This window comes from Piliocolobus tephrosceles, chromosome 4 (genome assembly GCF_002776525.5).
Source record: "Piliocolobus tephrosceles isolate RC106 chromosome 4, ASM277652v3, whole genome shotgun sequence".
Classification (NCBI taxonomy): Eukaryota; Metazoa; Chordata; class Mammalia; order Primates; family Cercopithecidae; genus Piliocolobus; species Piliocolobus tephrosceles.
In genome coordinates, this window is record NC_045437.1 from 33,961,078 (window position 1) to 33,974,789 (window position 13,712).

Here is a 13,712-nt window from a genome sequence, read left to right on the forward strand (position 1 = left end):
GCCACCGCCGCCGCTGCCGCCGCCGCCGCGCTCGCTGGCTGGCCCAGTGCGGGCGGCGGGCTCCCGCCGGAGAAGACTGCCAGCGCCGCCGCCGCCGCCGCTTCGGCCCGGGCTCAGGCCCGGGCCCCGACCCCGTCCCGGGCCCCAGCGCCAGCCGCCCGCCCGATCGGGCGATGAAGTGTCACTATGAGGCGCTGGGGGTGCGGCGCGACGCCAGCGAGGAGGAGCTCAAGAAGGCCTATCGGAAGCTGGCCCTGAAATGGCACCCAGGTAGGTACCCGACCCGCAGCGGCCGCGGCCCCTCGGACAAGCCCGGCCCTCCCCGACTGTCCCTTCCCCGGGTCGGACTCCGCGGAGGCAGCAGAGAGCGATCTGGCGGCCTAGGAGCTCCTTACCCGGCCCGGCCGGTGCCCGGCGCCGCCCCGCCCGTCTCGGTGGGCGCAGCGCTCCGCCCAGGCGCCCCCCGGCTCACACCCCATCTCCTCATACCCGCGACCCCGGTCCTGCATCGCCACTGTAGGGGGAAAACTGAAGTCCAGCGACCTCACCTGCTCCCGCTGCCAGGTCGCAGACACCATGAGGGAGCAGTCGGGACTCGGAACTCGGACCTGCCCCGGGCTTGCCCTTCCCTGCGTCCCTTGAAGCGCAGCCTCTCGGTGTTTTTCCTCGTCTGCCCTCCACTTCGTTCGGGTATCCCAGATACTTCAACCTGATGTATGGCTCCTTTCCTTTCTTAGTTAAGAAGTTAAGAGATGAGAGCTAGTACAATATCTTTTAAATATGGCTCCTTTCCTTTCTTAGTTAAGAAGTTAAGAGACGAGAGCTAGTGAAATATCCTTTAAATAGGGATGCACTTTTTTCGCCTTTTTAAAAAATTTTAATAGGCTGATTAAGCAGACCCTGTACTTCACTTTGGACATGATTCTGCCGAGGAAGAGTTTTAATCAGGCGGCTTCCCTAGTAAAGTTTGTATGTTTACTTAGAAGTATCCTTCCTTTGGATGTATCATTGGACTATAATCCAGGCCTGTGTGACTTTTATGAAGTAATCTGATCTTCCAGGCTGGGAAACTTAGTAGTTGACGCTCAGCTTTTTGAAGTTCATGTGAAGAGGTTTTCATATTTGCATTAATCAGTAAACACGGTTACAGAGTATCCAATATATGCAAGTCACTGCCCTCTACTAAGGAGATTTGGAAATGCTAAGACAGGGATCTTAAGAGTCTTTTTGGAAGACAACTTTCTGCTTTACACAAACGAAAAGTTAAATACAACTGGCCCCTAAAAAAAATCGCAACATACTTAATTGGTGGTTAGATTAATAGAACAACTAATATATGCTCCAGGAATTCAGGGAGGGAGTTACTTTGTATTGAGTCTTCCCCTTCTCGGAGGAGTTTGGACTGGATCCTAGAGGAATGCAGTTTGGAAAAGTGAGCTCAACAGTATGGAGGATAGCATGGTGGAGGACAAAAGATGTTCCAGGGGACAGTTCGGCTGAAGATGGTGTTTATTGCAGGTCTGAAAAATAAGGATTAGGAGAGGAGTGGAAGGAAAAGCCGGGGATCCAAAGTCAAAAGGGAATGGCTATGGTTGATGGAATAAGAGAGAGAGCTGTGGGTCTGTTACTTAAAGTTAGGTTTACCAACAGAGGCATGAAAAAATGTGATTATACATATATTAGAGCAGAAGTAAATGAACTGATGTTCATCATAGCAGAAAGTCAGAAGTACAACCAAAATTAATAAATGTAAAAATAGTGTAGAAGTATATTCTTAGAGTTTGGGTTAGTGGTTAGTGTAGAAGTGTATTCTTAGAGTTTGGGTTGTTACTGTTAGACATCGAGTTAGGAATTAGAAGGAAGTTGGGAATTCCTTGACTTTCTAGGAGGGAAAGGGTAAATGAAGTAGAGAATGCTGTGACCAAAAGCGTATGTAATTTTCTGAAGAGTGATTTTAAATCTGATTGTATTTCTTGAATACAAGAGTAGTTTGAAATCAGATTGTATTTCTTGTAATCTTGAATATTAGGCCAACGACTGTGAAATTTGCTTCGCTAAATAAGGGAGAGTTGTGGCTGGTTTTATTAAGCTGCCATGGGAGGGTACTGTGAAGGCAACTGAGTGGATTGAAGAGGGCTGGAGACAGAAGTTAGGGAGAGTCCGCAGTAGACAGACAGGTAAGGGCCCAAGCCGGGCTCGGGGTCAGCGGGAGGGGGAAAGCCCCAGGGGAGGAGATGTTGGGAAGGAAAAATGACCAGATTTGGTGATTAATTAGAAATTAGTGCAAAGAAGCAGCATGCAAATATGACTAAAATAATCAGTTAACTCCTGTGAAACCAAACCTGTTAGGAACTGAATGCAAATACCTTCTCTAAATATCATCATCATTTATGGCATCGGTGTGATGGTAACTGAGAATGGGCAGCAGGAAGCCCTAAAGAGCCATGGTCTATGGCTGCAAAACTATTTGTAGATAATATTTTGCCGTCATGTTTTCTTATAACTTCTTAGGAAGGGTAGTATTGAGCTGTAGCTTAAAGAATTTTAGTGTGCTCTGGCCAGGCGTGGTGACTCATACCTGTAATCCCAGCACTTTGGGAGGCTGAGGTGGGCGGATCACTTGAGGTCAGGAGATCGAGACCATCCTGGCCAACATGGTGAAACCCCGTCTCTACTAAAAACACAAAAATTACATGCAACTGTAGTCCCAGCTACTTGGGAGGTTGAGGCAGGAGAATAGCTTGAACCCAGGAGGCAGAGCTGAGCCAAGATCACGCCACTGCACTCCAGCCTGGTGATAGAGTGAGACTCCATCTCAAAAAACAAAAAAAAAAAAAGGAAGAACTTTAGTGTGCTCCGTAGTCAATTCAAAATATTTTACTTTCTGAATGTATTAGTTGTCTATTGCTATGTAACAAATTACCAGTACCTCAGGGCTTAAGACAACAAACAACAAAAACAGCAAGCGTATATTCACTATATGGACTCCCACAGTTTCTAAAGATCAGAATCTGGGAGCGGCTTGGCTAGATAATTTTGGCTTTCTCTCATTGTCTGAAAGAACCTGCTTCCAGCTCACCAACCACCAACTCATGTGGTTGTGGCAGGCCTCAGTGCCCTGCTGGCTGTTGGCCAGAGCCTCCTTCACCCTATGAGCTTCTCCATAGGCAGCCTGAGTTACTCATGCTATGGCAGCTGGCCACTCCCAGAGTGATCAAGAGAGAGGGAAAGCCCAAGGTAAAAACTGCAGTCTTTTATAACCTCATCTCGGAAGTGAGGTACCGTTACTTCTGCCATCTCCTGTTGGTCACACAGACTAACCTCGCTGACACAGAAAGGACTGCACAAGGTGTGAATGCCAGGAGGCAGGGTGCTGTCTTACAAGCTGGCTACCACCCTGAGGCAAGGACGCTTTCTGAATTCCGTGGTTCAGCAAGCACAGCTAAGGAAATAATAACTAATTAGTGTATATTTTTAAAACTGTATTGAGATTTCTTTTGATATGCATTGATGAGAAAGAAAAAAAAACAACGTGAGCACTAAACGTAATCTAGCACAAAATAAGTCTTTCTAGAACTGATTTTATTTATTTTTACTCCTTTTAAAAGTAAAATTTATACTACTCAGGATTTTCCATTTGTGGATATGCAGTTGACTTATTTTACTTTTGTTTTGTTTTGTTTTATTTTATTTTATTTTATTCTGTTTTAGAGATGGAGTCTCGCTCTGACACCAAGGCTGGAGCACAGTGGCACAATCTAGGCTGACTGCAACCTCTGCCTTCTGGGTTCAAGTGATTCTCCCACTTCAGCCTCCCGAGTAGCTGGGACTACAGGCATGCGCCACCACGCTAGGCTAATCTTTTGTATTTTTAATAGAAACGGGGTTTCACCATATTGAACACCAGACTGGTCTCAAACTCCTGACCTCAAGTAATCCACTCGCCTCGGCCTCCTAAAGTGCTGGGATTACAGTAGGCATGAGCCATCACGCCGGCCCAGTTGACTGTTTAGTGATGTACCAAAGCTTAGGGAAAAGCCTGAAATTTCTACTTAGGTTGATACGTTTAACAAATCTTGATTATTGACTGTTATACGGGGTCTCTCTGCTTTGCTCTAGTTGTTTGTCTTTGTTTTGTGCACTTCTCATCTGTTTATGGCACTTCTGATGAAAGAGGTCTTATTTAGATTCTGTCCTCTACATTTTTGATTAACTAAATTTCTGTGACTTTATTTTAACAGATAAAAATCTGGATAATGCCGCAGAAGCAGCTGAACAATTTAAATTAATCCAGGCAGCATATGACGTGTTGAGTGACCCTCAGGAAAGAGCATGGTGAGCATCACGCTGTCCTTCCCATCCTAGTTTATGATATTGGGAGCAATTATCAATATAGGTTGCTTTTTTTCCAAATTTAGTACATTAAATGGTTTTTGGTGTGTTCTGAAACATCTGTCACCTAGTCATCACATAAAATCTAATGTTTGGGTCAGAAGGAACCTTGGAAACGATTGCTCCAATTATCTGATTTCATAGGGGGTGAAACAGAAAGTTTGGTGATATCTTATCATTTTAATTTTGATACTTTAGGTGACTTCTCATTAAATACCCTTTGGTATATGACAGATTTACTGATATCAGACGGGAAGAATGTTTTCTTTTTTTTTTGAGACGGAGTTTTGCTATGTCACCCAGGCTGGAGTGCAGTGGCGCAATCTCAGCTGACTGCAACCTCCGCTTCCCAGGTTCAAGCGATTCTCCTGCTTCAGCCTCCTGAGTAGCTGGGACTACATGTGTGTGCCATCACACACCTGTATTTTTTTTTTTTTAGTGGAGATGGGGTTTCACCATGTTGGCCAGGCTGGTCTCAAACTCATGACCTCAAGCAATCCACCGGCCCTAACCTCTCAAGTGCTAGGATTACAGGTGTGAGCCACTGTGCCCAGCCAATACAGTGTTTTAGTACAAGAATGGTAATCCTCAAAGCTACTTTATATGAATAAATTGAATTAAGCTTCTACATCTGTGACAGATATTACTAATGATGGTCTGATCGTTTAAAATAATTTCCAGATGAAAATTACTATGTTTGAAGTTCTCCGTTTTCAGATTCTCAATTAACTTTTTGCCACAAGGAAATAGGTTGTAAGCTTTGACATAACTGTGCAAGATCCTGCTCTTACAAAGAGCTACTGTGCAAATCATCTTTCTGTTAAACAGTGGCTATCAAGAAAAAAAGGCTGTAAAGAAAATTCTTATAAAATTGTGTTTTATAAGAAAATCAGAGAGAGGATCCTGAACATTTCTCTGTCCAAGGAATTTGGAGATCTGGTCTTGGAATTGCTTTTGCCTTCCTCTCAGAACTTCGAAATTCTTTCCTGACTTCCTTTTGCCTAGTCTTTTCTCAAGATCTTGGGTTGTTTTCTGATCCTTGGGATTCCTTTGTCTTTTTATTCAAAGCTCTTGCCTAGTAACTGTCTTTTTACCTGGAAGCAGTACCACGTAGTGGCTAGGAGCTGGTCTTCCCAATGTAGGAGACCTGCTTCTGAATTCTGACCTTGCTGGTTACTGGTTTTATGATCAAGGATGACAAATTACATAATATCACTGACTTGTATTTCCTCTTATATCAAATGGAGATAACAACTGCCTTTACAGAGTTATTATGAGAAGTAATTGTATGTGTGTGAAGCTCCTAGATTAAGTTGACATAAATATAGGAAGAGTCTTATTCTGGTGCATCTTGGTAAATTTCCAAATCACAGATGTGTAATGATTCTGTGGGCCAGATTTCCTATGTCCTGTTTTGTGTTTCTGTCCTGTGGAAGTACAGGACTCAGAGACAGTCATGGAAATTCCTTGGCTTTTTAAATTCCCCTGTTCATGTGGGCTAGCATTGTATAATGTATCAGAAGTTGCAGGCCTAGTTAAAATTAACAGTTCTGTGAAAGATTATGAACTCTTTTCATGTTAATATTTCTTTAAAAGTTTTTGGTTATGGATTGGACATATCTACAACCAAAAATGTACAGTAATAATATTCAAAAGGAGCAAGAAATCGTTTTGAATTCTTATTCAGCCTTCACTGATGATGCTGATTTTTGTTTTTCAGGTATGATAATCATAGAGAGGCCCTACTTAAAGGTGGGCTTGATGGCGAATATCAAGATGACAGCTTAGATTTGCTACACTATTTCACCGTTACCTGTTATTCTGGTTATGGAGATGATGAAAAGGTAAGATAAATGAACTCACCCTTAATTTCTTATCAAGTACTAAGACTCACATACAAAGAGAGTTCTTAAAACTATTCTGTAATAGAAAGTGAAGCAGTGTTCATTTTGAAATGAAGCTGCATTACCTTCATATTTAAACTGTCAGTGTATAAAAACCTCCAGTTGAAATCTAAATGTACTTTCAGGGACTGAACTTTGTCCCAAAATTCTTCAACATTAAAATTTTTCATTTTGTATTTTAAAATCTTATTCTGTGATTAGGCTGTGAAAGTGTTAAGAATTTGTTTTTGTTACTGTTTTTTTAGGGCTTTTACACGGTGTATCGTAATGTTTTTGAAATGATTGCCAAGGAAGAACTAGAATCTGTGTTAGAGGAAGAGGTTGATGATTTCCCAACTTTTGGAGACTCCCAGAGTGACTATGATACGGTAAAAGAAAAATGCATTGCGTTCTATAAGTAGTATTTATCACTGTGCCATTTTTTAATTTAATTTAATTTTTTGAGATGGTCTCACTCTGTCACCCAGGCTGCAGTGCAGTGGTATGATCATATCTCACAACAGCCTCAAACTCCTGGGCTTAATCCTCCTGCCTCAGCCTCCTGAGTAGCTGGGAACATAAATGTGCACCATGACATCTAGCTAATTTGTAAATTTTTTTGTAGAGATGGGGTCTTGCTAAGTTTCCCAGGCTGATCTTGAACTCCTGGCCTCCCTCCTTGACCTCCTAAAAGATTGGGATTACAGTCATGAACCACAGCTCCCAGCTTCCCATTTCCTTGTTTTAAAACAATTGGTTCTAGTTCTCGGACCTATCCCATGACCTCTCTTTGTCTCTCTTCCTTTCTGAAGTAGCTTTTGTATCTCTTGCAACCTTACCTCTACTTTTCCTTTTTTATTTTTTATTTTTATTTTAATTTTATTTACTTATTTATTTTGTTTGAGATAGCGTTTCACTCCTGTTGCTCAGGCTGGAGTGTAGTGGCGCCATCTCAGCTCACTGCAACCTCAGCCTCCCAGGTTCAAGCAAGTCTCCTGCCTCAGTCTCCCAAGTAGCTGGGATTACAGGCTCCCACCACCAATGCTCAGCTAATTTTTGTATTTTTAGTAGAGACAGGGTTTCGTCATGTTGGCCAAGCTGGTTTCAAACTCCTGACCTCAGGTGATCCCCCACCTCAGCCTCCCAAAGTGTTGGGATTACATGTGTGAGCCGCCATGCCTGCTTTTCCCTTTTAATTTACTAATTATTTACTAATCACCATGGTCCCATCTAGTGATTAGTAAGGCTATTTTTATTTTCTCATTAGGTTTATTTTGAAGAGTGATTTATTCTGGAAAGCCTTAAAAGTACTGTCTTCTCCATTGATTAATAGAAGTGTTATATATGTGAAAAAAGAAAGCTAAAAGATGTTTTGCATCACTAATATTTACTGCTTTTCTAAAAAAAAATTTAAAAGCCCAGAAGTTAATCTGTTTTCTTTGTCGCTAGGTAGTCCATCCTTTCTACGCTTATTGGCAGAGTTTCTGCACTCAAAAGAATTTTGCATGGAAGGAAGAATATGATACACGACAAGCTTCAAACCGCTGGGAAAAACGAGCCATGGAAAAAGAAAACAAAAAGATTCGGGACAAAGCAAGGAAAGAGAAGAATGAGCTTGTCCGTCAGCTGGTAGCTTTCATTCGTAAAAGAGATAAAAGAGTGCAGGCTCATCGAAAACTTGTGGAAGAACAGAATGCAGAGAAGGCAAGGAAAGCCGAAGAGATGCGGCGGCAGCAGAAGCTAAAGCAGGCCAAGTGCGTAGCGTGCGCGGGGCCCTCAGTATCGGTGGGGGTCAAATGCAGCACCAGAGGTACCTGACATGTTCATGATAGGTTCAGTCATCAGCCTGGCTTTATCCTGCTTTTTGTTCTTTTTTAAATTGTGGCATTGGATAGTGTTTTTTCATCTACTGTATAAAAATTATTAGTATTATTATTATTTTGGGGGCAGAGTCTCGCTCTGTTGCGCAGTCTGGAGTACAGTGGTGCGATCTCGGCTCACTGCAACCTCTGCCTCTAGGTTCAAGGGGTTCTGCTGTCTCAGCCTACCAAGTAGCTGGGATTAAAATGCCACCACACCCAGCTAATTTTTGTGTTTTTAGTAGTGACGAGGTTTCACCCTGTTGGCCAGGCTGGTCTCCTACTCCTGGCCTCAGGTGATCTGCCCACCTCAGCCTCCCAAAGTGCTGGAATTATAGGCATGAGCCACAGTGCCTGGCCTAAAGTTTTTATTTGAATTGCATGTTTTCTTTCAGAGACCCTTTACATTTGAGAGATCCTTTAGACTCTTGTAAAATTTAATAATTTTAATTAATAACTAATGTTAATTTTATTCTTCCTCTATGCAAGGCTGTGTTCTAAGTGCCTTCCTCACAGCAATGCTTTGAAATAACTTATCCTCCTTGTTCTTTCAAGGAAACAAGGCAGACAGGCCTAAGATCACAGAGCCAGTAAATGGTAGAGGAATTGAACCTGAGAATTCTGACTCCACACTTTCCTGCTTTAGCCACTGTGCAGTACTGCCTTTTGGTCACTGTACTCTGAGATACTCAGTTCATTTTAGTTCCTCTAAAGTTTTGTTGTTAAAAAGTTACTGTAAAAGCATTCTGTCCAGAGCATTATAGCATTCTTTTAAAAATCATTCACTTCTTAAGAATCCTAACTCATCCCACCCTCATATTTTGAAAATTAACACTTTACCTACACGACTTAAAACCGTCTGAAGATTTTTAATAAGTTGCTGAGTTACATGTTTCAAAACCTATTATCTACTGCTGGAGCAATTAAAACCAACCATGTAATAGGTAACAGGTTTAAGTGACTTTGCCTTGGTTTTAACTAAGCACAGCTTTTAAGTTTGTAAGCATGGATAGGTTGGGAGCAAGCTCTCTAGGGGGAATGGATTTTACACCTAAGTAGTAAGTAAAAACCATGCAGAGGCATGCTTGTTGCTATGAGACTGTGCTGTATGTGTCCAGACTGGCGGAGCAGTACAGAGAACAGAGCTGGATGACTATGGCAAATTTGGAGAAGGAGCTCCAGGAGATGGAGGCACGGTACGAGAAGGAGTTTGGAGATGGGTCGGATGAAAACGAAATGGAAGAACATGAACTCAAAGATGGGGAGGATGGTAATGTTATTTTTATACAGTGTGTACTTCTAGCTGCGTAACATGACACATGGCCATGTTTACAAGTGTGACTATTAAAAAAAACTCAATTAAGTGATAGGTCCAGTTTTAATAGTAACTATTTCTAGAAAAGCTGATATTGCATGAGAATCTATGTGTTGTGTATAAATTCTTCTTCTCCCTTGTGACTTTATAGAAGGGCTCCTCTTCGTGTGCCAAAATGTTGTTTTCTTTGCCGCTATCATTAGAGCACAGGTATTTGACTTCCTTAAAAGGCAAGGATTGGGCATTTTTGAGAATAGCTGTATATCTGATTTTCCCCACTGTCTCTATGAAATTGACCCAATTTTACCTTATCTACAAATGTGATTTTTCAGATTAGTAGCCCAAATGATAAAATGATAAACTTTTATTTATTCAAAATGACTAGGAAGTGAAGTGTTTTATTCGTGAATCAGAAGTAATACTTGTGAAAGTACTTTGAAAATTAAAAAGCACTCTATAAATGTGAGATGGCCTAATTTACATTGAGTTTGACAATTTATAGCGTCCTTTCACATACAAGATCTCACTGGATCCTCACACAATCCCCCTTACATGGAGGTTTTGCTCATGGAATTGTCTCTATTTTGCCGTTGTAGAAACTAGGACGCTGAGAAGCTATGAGATGTGCCTGAGAACGTATGACCATTTTTAGATCCAGAGTTTTTGCTTCAAATCCAGTATTGTTAACCATTTGATTAATTAAAATTTCACATATACGATATATTGAAAGTCTACAATACCGTAATGGAAAATTAACACCGTATATTAAACATTAACACTAGATAGGGTATATTTTGATCATTTATGATTTCAATGAGATAGTCCTTCAGAATCATACTGACATCACTTATAAATAAGCAACATGTACATGGAAGAGATACCTTGAGATATTTGTTGGTCCTATAATAAATCCCAAATGACAGTTTACCTGTTTGTTTCTTCAAAAATAGAATATGGATTTGTGAAAATAATTTCACTTGAGCTTTTTAGTCACTTGGTTTTTGTGGACTATACTGATTGTAATTACTCAGTTGTAATAAAGCCAAAAACTTTAAAGTTTATAATGTGAAACTTTACATGTAATATGTTAACTTATGGCCTATCTGTCTTATAGTGATGGAATGTTATAAACTAAGTTTATTAAGTATTTAAGAGTAAGTCACAGTTGTAAATGTGTTTGGACCAAATCTTGCTCAAGAGGTAAACTAAGAAAAGACCTTTGTTGAAAAAACTGCTTCATGGTAGATCTATTAAAGTGGGATTTAATTTTTTAAACTTAGCTCACATCCAAGACTTTAAGGATGTTTTAAATCTTCTTTTAAGTAGACTTAGGAAAAGAACTTGAAAGGTAAGGTGCTTTATTTGGAAGCCTTTCCTTATAGTACGGTGCTTCTTTTAAAAAGCTAACTCAAATCCTGATAGCATTATTTATTTATTTATTTTTGGTAAAGAAATAAAAAAATTTAATTTCTAATTTATGTGCGAGTTTAGATCCTTACCAAAGAGATGAAATTTGTTAGCATATTTTAAATTTGTGCTCTGATCAAAAAGGTTTCTTACTGTAGGCTTCCCTCTTGTAGGTAAAAACAGTGATGAGGCTGAGGACACTGAGCTCTATGATGACCTCTACTGCCCAGCATGTGACAAATCGTTCAAGACAGAAAAGGCGTAAGTTTATTTATTTTATTTTATTTTATTATTTTGAGACAGGGTCTCACTCTGTCACCAAGGCTGGAGTGCAGTGGCACAATCATGACTCACTGCAGCTTTGACCTCTTGGACTCAGATCGTCCTCCCATGTCAGCCTCCTGAGTGTCTAGGGCTACAGGCACCTGCCACCATGGCCAGCTAATTTTTTTAATAGGCTGGTACAAAAGTAACTGTGGTTTTTGCCATGACTTTCAGTAGCAAAAACCGCAGTTACTTTTGCACCAACCTAAATATTTTCTGTGGAGATGGGGTTTTGCCCTGTTGTCCAGGTTGGTCTTGAACTCCTGGGTTCAAGCACTCCACCTGCCTCAGCCTTTCAAAGTGCTAGGGTTACAAGTGTGAGCCACTGCATCCAGCTAAAAGGAGTAAGTTTAGTATCTTTGCACTTGTGTTTTCTTTTTTTATTTTTGAGACAGAGTCTCACTCTTGCCCAGGCTGGAGTGCACTGGCACGATCTCAGCTCACTGCAACCTCCACCTCCCGGATTCAAGCGATTCTCCTGCCTCAAGCTCCCGAGTAGCTGGGACTACAGATGCAGGCCATCGTGCCTGGCTAATTTTTGCATTTTTAGTAGAGACGGGGTCTCACCATGTTGGTCAGGCTGGTCTCAAACTCCTGGCCTCGGGTGATCCACTTGCCTCAACCTCCCAAAGTGTTGGGATTACAGGCATGAGCCACAGCGCCCGGCCCTTGTGTTTTCTTTTGAGTTGAAGTGTAACACTTTGAACATTCTGAAAAGAATGTGCTTGTAGCAGTTGATAACTAGCCTCACATACTGTCTTGGGGGATTCCTTTCCAGCAGGGGAGGAAGAGGTATTTGTCCCTGCTGTTAAACCTGTTGTGCTGATTCTCACTCATCCCAGTATTCCTACGTAAGAGCTGCTTTTAAAACACATGCACTGTCTCCAGAAAAAAACGTTGCTTGTTTTGGCAAAGAAGACACAGTCACATGGGCAAAAAGTCTAGACCATGTCTAATCATCTCCCTCCATTGTTGATGTCAGACTCACTTCCCACCATCCCTGTCACATGCAGGCTGATGCTGCCAATATAGGGACTTGAAACTTGTCCAGCCCGGAGTGTCTTTGCTGAAGTGGAAGCACTTTATCTTAGGGGGACAATGATGAAGAGAGAAGTGTTAAAAAGGATACCATTATTATAAAGGAGGGAGGAAAGAACATGGGAGAAAATGAGAGTAGAATCAGCAAGGGAAAAGTAGCAAAATGGGCAGTCAGAGAGAAAGGAGGCCAAAGGATGAGAACGGGGCTGTGAGAGTCATAAATGGTATTACCATATGACCTCAGGGAGAAATAACGGAGTAGTAAGGGAAGGGGAAAGGGGCAGAAAAATTAGAAACAAGCAAGAAAAAAGTCAACAATGAAGGAGATTTGAAATTTTTTTTTATTTGGAAATAATGACACACATAAAGGTAAATTGCAAGAAGAGAATACAGTGTGTCTAATTGACCTGTTACTAACATTTTGCACCATTTGCATGTCCTCTTTCTCTCTGCACATTCACACACACGCAGTTTTTTTTCTGAATAATTTGAAAGTAACTTACATATATAGTGTTCTCTAAATACTCTAAATACTTCACTATATCTTTAAGAATAAGGTTATTCTCGCTGGGCGCAGTGGCTCATGCCTGTAATCCCAGCACTTTGGGAGGCTGAGGCGGGCAGATCACCAGAGGTTCAGAGTTTGAGACCAGCCTGATCAATATGGATAAACCCCGTCTCTACTAAAACTACAAAATTAGCCAGGCGTGGTGGCACATGCCTGTAATCCCAGCTACTCAGGAGGCTGAGGCAGTAGAATCACTTGAACCTGGGAGGTTGTGGTGAGCCAAGATCGTGCCAGTGCACTCCAGCCTGGGCAACAAGAGCGAAACTCTGTCTCAAAATAAGATAAAAGGGTAAGGTTATTCTCTTATGTAACCATGCTACAGTGATCAAATAAAAGTAATTATTAACATTGATATAGTATTTTTATCTAATTTACTACCTGTATTCCAATTTTGCCAATCAATTGTTTATTAATATAGAATTTTCTCCACTTCAATACAGAATGCAGTCTAAGATCGTAATCTGGAATAGCTTGTCTTTTTTATGCTGTTTACAGTTTAGAAGTCTATTGTTTCTTTAAAATACTTTTTTCATAGAATTCTTCTCATTCTAGGTTTGTGCATTTCCTCATGATTACATTCAGGTTATGCAGCCCCAGGTGGGACGCTGCACAAGCGTGTTGTGCTCTCAGGGATTCATAGCTGGAGACATGTAAAGTCCTTCTGCCCCTCATTTGTTGTGATAATTTTCATCACCCAATCAAGGTGTCATCTAATTTTACTACTATACTACTAATTTTACTATAGAGTTAGTATTTTTTCCCTTGCAACAAGTTTTCCCTTGTAACATGTTTAATCTGTGAGGAGACACTTTAAAACTATGCAGATATCGTGCTTCTCATAAAAGTTTTCCTTATAACTTTGGCATCTGTTGATGGTTTTAGCTTGCATCAGTATTTTTTTTTTTTTTTTTTTTTTTTTTTTTTTG

General features: G+C 41.0%; 1 protein-coding gene across 3 annotated transcripts in view; it reads left to right on the forward strand.

Annotated features, from left to right (window-relative positions):
* Positions 1–6: 6 nt before the first annotated feature.
* DNAJC21 (DnaJ heat shock protein family (Hsp40) member C21) overlaps positions 7–13,712 on the forward strand; it is a 25,712-nt gene continuing 12,006 nt past the window's right edge. For 2 of the 3 annotated variants that reach the window (XM_023216530.2, XM_023216528.2), the window contains exons 1-7: positions 7–270; positions 4,242–4,335; positions 6,113–6,236; positions 6,542–6,664; positions 7,725–8,029; positions 9,253–9,404; positions 11,030–11,117. In XM_023216530.2, coding sequence (XP_023072298.2) covers positions 174–270; positions 4,242–4,335; positions 6,113–6,236; positions 6,542–6,664; positions 7,725–8,029; positions 9,253–9,404; positions 11,030–11,117 — 983 coding nt within the window. In that variant the 5' untranslated portion in view covers positions 7–173. The remainder of the gene's footprint in view (positions 271–4,241; positions 4,336–6,112; positions 6,237–6,541; positions 6,665–7,724; positions 8,030–9,252; positions 9,405–11,029; positions 11,118–13,712) is intronic. The other variant, XM_023216529.2, reaches the window with a different exon arrangement.